Raw genomic sequence first — 6,177 nt, 5'->3', positions numbered from 1 at the left:
GTGTATCCCTTTTCTAAGTAAAATAAACCACCTTAAGATGAAGCTTGGTATGCTTTCTCTGTAACAGTCGAGCTTGTCCTTTCTTCTCTTGAATATTCTACAATTAAGGCACCAGAAGCAAAACTTTCTCCGTTCACCTGCCATCTTCATACTTCTCACTGTATTCAGAAATCTTAGCATCATTTCAGTATTCTATTTTTAGCTAAAGTCATTAAATACTATATAGAAGATCTATTAGTTTTTTTCTAATTCATTTTTCGAATATGTTCAACTCTACAGAGAATTTACAAAGGTATGTTAACTAGAAGAACAAAAGGAGGTGAAATTCCTTCTTACCGAATATAACACGTCACGTTTGAAAGAGTTTATATTTCTCACACTTCGTACTATTGAAATTAAGCTACAGAAACTCAGGAAAATGAGCCAGAGGTCACCGTGGGAAGCCCAGTTAAAGCCATACTGCTTGGGTACAAAAGGAACGTAACAGGAATATCAAGTCAATTTATACACAAATGGTACCCTGCACCTTTCAGTCAGGATAGAAGTGAAAGACATGCACCCCAGTGGGGTGGGTAACAAGCTCTGTTCTTAGGATGCTTTATCCTTTCTTTATACTGAAATGTATGTACTAAATAAGCTCACTGCCTTCACTGGTTTTACAAATGCCTTGGAAATTAGGAAGAATACCATAGTCCAGAAACACACTCTTCAGCATCCCCCAGTTCTCAAGTTTGTCTTGTATTTGTAGGAATTCAAACTTCCCTTTGGTTGTCTGTTTCTTAACGAAGTGTTTGTAATGTTTCACTGTCATTACTTAGTACAGACACTCTGAAAACCCTTTCCAACCACACTAGAACAGAGGCACCTGCTCAACAGAGATCTGAGCAAGTACACCCCGCAGAATCAGTAAGCTCCCTCACCGTGTAAGTAAGGCTGGTCCCTGAAGGCTGTGTGGACTTCATAATAAAGAGATGGCCTGCAAAAGGTCGTTAATCTTTACTTACATGTTGTGAGGCCAGGTGGTGATTTGTTAATCAAAACCAATAAAGATATTATTGCCCTGGTAGGCAGGAGACCGTGGGATACAGAAGGGAGGAGACCACAGGACCCTGGTTGTTGCTAAGAGCTGTAGATAATTGGACTAAAACCAGACTTTGCAAGGCTTGAAAACAAAAAAGTATAACTGAGCTATTTTGGTAAGTGGAAAAGCACTGCCTCAACAAAGCAGGGGTATAAAAGGGATCGCTTGTGCTTAATAAAGGGATTTCATTTGTCACCTCCAAATGGAGCCCTTGCCTCCATCGCTACAATGTGTCATATTTTAAAATGTACTTAGTGAGTACTGAGGATATCCATAGTGCTATCTATAGAGCTAATTATTAGTAATTTATACTTCCTTGAAATTTTTTTAAGTTTTATTTTATGCAGGAGAGTATTAAGTTGCATAGTTTGTTTCACCTCCCATGCAAGAATCAAGGCTTCTCATCACAAAACAACACAAGTGCAGTTTCCAACCCATCACACAAGCATTTCTGCTCTCACTCCACATCTTCCAGTTTCCGAGTCCCAGCACTGAGGCTCAAGCTCCTTTGCCATCAGCAAACTAACACAGCATCATTGTCTGTTGTACATATCAGCTGCTCATTGGCTGCTAGCAGACGAGCAAGATGCCTTAGAGAACGTCTCATGGGGCGATGCAATCAAGTAATTGATGCTTCTACTCTTCTTTTCTTCTCTCTGGACAGAGTAGCTATGGTGTATGCAATGCAAGAGAATCAGGAACAGCAGCTTTTGCAGTGGGGACTCTCCCATTCCACCCTTCTTCACTACACGCTGCCTGTTTGTACAGGGAAAAGGCAAGTTTCTAAGATTTTGTCAGAGAACACACTTTTATAACTTTTATTAACAGGAAATTATTTAGATACCAATTTTGCTCAGTTTTTGATACATTGCATGCCTACTAGCTAAGTGCCAGAACTCGGTTAGGGAAAATCTTTCAGCCACATTCCTCAATATATGAGGAATTGATTCTTTTCAAATTACCTGCACGAACTTACACAAAAGGTGCAATCCAGGAGTTTGCTACAAATCCCACTTGTGTACTGGAAATTGCAGTAGTTCCCCACAAAACTTGCAGGTAAAATTCATTTAGGACCACTGGACCATTGCCCTCATCCCTATGTGTGCAACAAAACTGGAAAAATGCCATCTTCGAATCCTTCAGAAGACAGATGCACTGACTTCAGCGTAGGCCACGGACCTAACACCCTCTTTCTTACTTTACTACAGTATTATGAATAGCTTAGTTTTATAATACTCAATAAAGACTGTGAGAAGTTCAGCACTCAGAAATTTTGAGATTTAACAAAAAAAACTTATTAAGTTTGCACAGAGCTTTAATAGGATCAGAGAACACTGAACTTTCTTCTCCAAAGTACAAAACTAACAAAACCAAAGCAATCTAAGAAAAAACCCACAAACATGTCCACGCTTAACAGTGCTCCACATCATAGAATCATAGAGTCACAGAACAGTTTGGGTTGGAAGGGACCTTAAAGATCATCCAGATCCAATCCCCCTGCCACAGGCAGGGACACCTCCCACCAGCCCAGGCTGCCCAAGGCCCCATCCAGCCTGGCCTTGAACACCTCTAGGGATGGGGCAGCCACAGCTTCCCTGGGCAGCCTGTGCCAGGGCCTCACCACCCCCATAGTGAAGAAATTCCTCCTTATGTCTAGTCTAAACCTGCCCGTCTCCAGTTTATACCCACTTCCCCCTGTACTATCACAAGAAGCCTTTGTGAACAGTCCCTCCCCAGCTTTCCTGTAGCCCCTTCAGGTACAGGGAGGTCACTGTAAGATCTCCTCAGAACCTTCTCTTCTCCAGGTTGAACCACCCCAAGTCTCTCAGCCTGTCCAGAAATAAGAGCACCCATTTTCTTCAAGCAACACATCCTTAAGTTTTACTGAGGCCTTCCCATTCATTAGAACTCAAAAATTATTTTTACTATGACAAGTGAACAGAAAACCTATTTCAAGTGACAAATCAGAAGCAACATCAGTTTGGTTTGCAGTTTCATTGAAGATTGTGTCACCTCAAGGGATCTTGCTTTGAAATAGTAGTAAGTCACCCATATGTTTCTCTTGGGAAGTAAATTTGGAGAAGTCATCTGGCAGAACGGTTTAGCTTTTCCCAAGCCTCTGCATCACCTATTCCTTACTAACAGTGTGTAAGCCCACACTAATACACTTTAGTGCGATGCAGAAAAGTTTTAATCACTAGATGGCTAGAAAGCAGTATTAAAAAAAAAAAAGTGGCTAAGTTGGATCAGAGAAAATCAAGTTTTGGAAATTCAAAATACAGTTGAGAGGAAAGGTGTGTAGTTTTAAAGCACTAAAGCGACTGACTTGCACTGTACCCCAAATCACCCCACAGAATAAATGCTGATAATAAATCAAATCCTTTGACTGCCAACAAGCTTCCCCTCCTCAAAACAGACTCTCGGTATGAAAGCACCGCTCGGCCTGGCTAGGAAGACGCCGTCTGTAAAGCGTCCACCATCCGTAAAGCCTACGAGAAGTGCACCCAGCGGTTCTGACAAAACAGAAATGATTAATACTGCATAATGACCACTCCGTTTAGACCTGAGGGCAAAACACCCAGTAAGTTTTATTATTTTCCATTTAAAAGTAAAAAAAAAAAAACAAAACCAAAACACTGGAACGGTTGTACAGAACAAGCAGCCGAAGCTGCGCAGAAGCGGGCTCTTCATCCATCCCTCTCCCTCCCGGCGGGGCGGCGGCCTAGGACTCGTCGGGCTTGTCTGCGGGCGGCCCGCAGGGCTGCAGCATCTTCTCCATGAGGTTGAAGCGGACCCGGGCCTTGCTCTCGTTCTCGGCGATGGCGAAGTAGTTGAGCAGGTCGAAGTGGCCCATGTAGGAGCAGTACGAGTCCCGGTGCTGGTTCACCAGCCACTCCCACTTGGTGGTGTCGGCGTGGCCCGTGCCGATGTACTTGGACTGCAGGTGCTCTAGCTGGCTGTGGATCGTGTACCGGTCCGTCATGGCGGCGGCGGCGGCGGTAATGGCGGCCGGAAGTGACGCGGCCGCGCGCGGGGACAGCGGCAGGGGCGGAGTGAGCGGGGGGGCGGGGGGGGAGAAAAGAGCGGGGGAGAAAAGATAAAAAAAGAGGAGGAACGAGAAGGAAAGAAAAGAGGAGAAAAGAGAAGGAAAGAGGAGAAAAGAGGAGGAAAGAAAAGAGAAGGAAAGAAAAGAGGAGGAAAGAAAAGAAAAGAGGAGGAAAGAGGGAAGGGAAGGGAAGGGAAGGGAAGGGAAGGGAAGGGAAGGGAAGGGAAGGGAAGGGAAGGGAAGGGAAGGGAAGGGAAGGGAAGGGAAGGGAAGGGAAGGGAAGGGAAGGGAAGGGAAGGGAAGGGAAGGGAAGGGAAGGGAAGGGAAGGGAAGGGAAGGGAAGGGAAGGGAAGGGAAGGGAAGGGAAGGGAAGGGAAGGGAAGGGAAGGGAAGGGAAGGGAAGGGAAGGGAAGGGAAGGGAAGGGAAGGGAAGGGAAGGGAAGGGAAGGGAAGGGAAGGGAAGGGAAGGGAAGGGAAGGGAAGGGAAGGGAAGGGAAGGGAAGGGAAGGGAAGGGAAGGGAAGGGAAGGGAAGGGAAGGGAAGGGAAGGGAAGGGAAGGGAAGGGAAGGGATTCCTCCCTTGCCTTGAGGAATTTCCTCCCCTCCTTTCCCTTCCCCTCCCCTCCCTTCCCCTCTTTTCGTCTCTTTTCTTTTCATCCGTTTTCTTTTCTAAATCTGCCCCTCTCCAGTTTATACCCATTGCCACTAGTCCTATCGCTACAAACCTTCAAGGGATTCTAAGCAAAACTATCACTGTTGAACAAGATTTTTTTACCATGCAGGTAGCATTTTACATGAATGTTAAACTCACAAGGAGATATAAAAACTATAAATTGCATTGTCTTTGGACAAAGTGGAGCTTGAAATAAACCATCCATCAAACGAGGCATTTTTCTTCTTCAGCTCTCTTGAAGAGCTTATGAAATGTTAAGTTTAAAATGCATTAAATGATTCATGCTTTTATAGGATAGTAGTGGTTTTCATTACTTGTTTTAAATTAGGAATGACACATTGCCAGAAATTTTCCAGCAGGACAATGAGCTATTTCTTCTTGTCCTTGCAAACAACCTGTAGTCAAAAGAAATCCTCAGAAATGTTCTGTGAAAAACTGGATAATTCTAAGCCCCTTGTTTAAAAACGAGCATCTTATGAAACAAAGGCTGCAGAAAGCTGCATCAAAACAATGTCCTGAAGTGTCCTTTCCTTTTCCTGCAAAGAACTACACAAGGACTATATTTTTTTTATTAGTAGTATTATTTTCATGAGGACCTGTTCAGTCATTGCTATCAAGGCTTACTTAGCGGCAAGCAATTTTACCCAGCTGGATACGGCAATTGCATTCTGTGGTTGCTTCCAGAAAGACAAACGTACACACACACACACACAATTCCTTAGGAGTTTCTATGTTTGCTGGTATATAGAAAGACAAAGAAAGACATATTCTGAACATGGGAAAACTGTAATTTCTTTTTTAAATGATATCTTTATAAAGAGCAGGATGCTCCAAAAGGATGCTAACTTTTGATGTTGTGTGCCAACACAGTGACAAGTGGGGCTGATCCCAGAGTTGTTTTCAAATTATCATTTTGGAAACTCTAAGCCAGGCAGTGTATTGATTAAAATAATCAATCCATCTTTGGAAAGGAAGAGATCCCAAAAAACTTACCCACCTCTTGCAGCTGTTGCAGGAGTTTCTAGGAGTAGTAGCTGCATTAAACCAAACAGGTGTTAGAGTTAAAAAAAACCCACCCTGAAAGGGAAATGTAAACCTGAAATATCCAGCAAGCCTGATAGCGGGCCAGATGCATTCAGCCATCCAGAGCTCTGGGAAAATATGCACCAAAACCTCCCTCTATGTTGTATTTGATTAAAAACTCCTCTGAGAGTACCAGACAAGCTTACCAATACTGGGACAAAAAAAAAAAAGTAGTAAAAATAAGTAGTAAAATTACCAGCCAATTGGCAAGTAACAAATATTTACAAGTAATTACCGAACTTGAAGTTTCACTTTAAGAATACAGAGTTTCAGATGCTAGTTTTGAAGAATTATA

At 43.2% G+C, this 6,177-nt stretch overlaps 1 protein-coding gene across 1 annotated transcript; it reads right to left on the bottom strand.

The window, feature by feature from the left end:
* Positions 1-3,649: 3,649 nt before the first annotated feature.
* On the bottom strand, positions 3,650-4,097 carry SF3B5 (splicing factor 3b subunit 5). The gene has a single exon (XM_069850986.1). It carries the CDS (start codon positions 4,062-4,064, stop codon positions 3,804-3,806), a length of 261 nt encoding a protein of 86 aa, XP_069707087.1. The 5' UTR covers positions 4,065-4,097; the 3' UTR covers positions 3,650-3,803.
* Positions 4,098-6,177: the final 2,080 nt, after the last annotated feature.

This window comes from Phaenicophaeus curvirostris, chromosome 2, assembly GCF_032191515.1.
Source record: "Phaenicophaeus curvirostris isolate KB17595 chromosome 2, BPBGC_Pcur_1.0, whole genome shotgun sequence".
Taxonomy (NCBI): Eukaryota; Metazoa; Chordata; class Aves; order Cuculiformes; family Cuculidae; genus Phaenicophaeus; species Phaenicophaeus curvirostris.
Note: the sequence above shows the minus strand (reverse complement) of the source record. Positions and strands in the feature narration are given on the sequence as shown.

Excerpts from the sequence above, each read along its gene's own strand:
- SF3B5 (XM_069850986.1), bottom strand. The coding sequence starts at position 4,064 with ATGACGGACCGGTACACGATCCACAGCCAGCTAGAGCACCTGCAGTCC.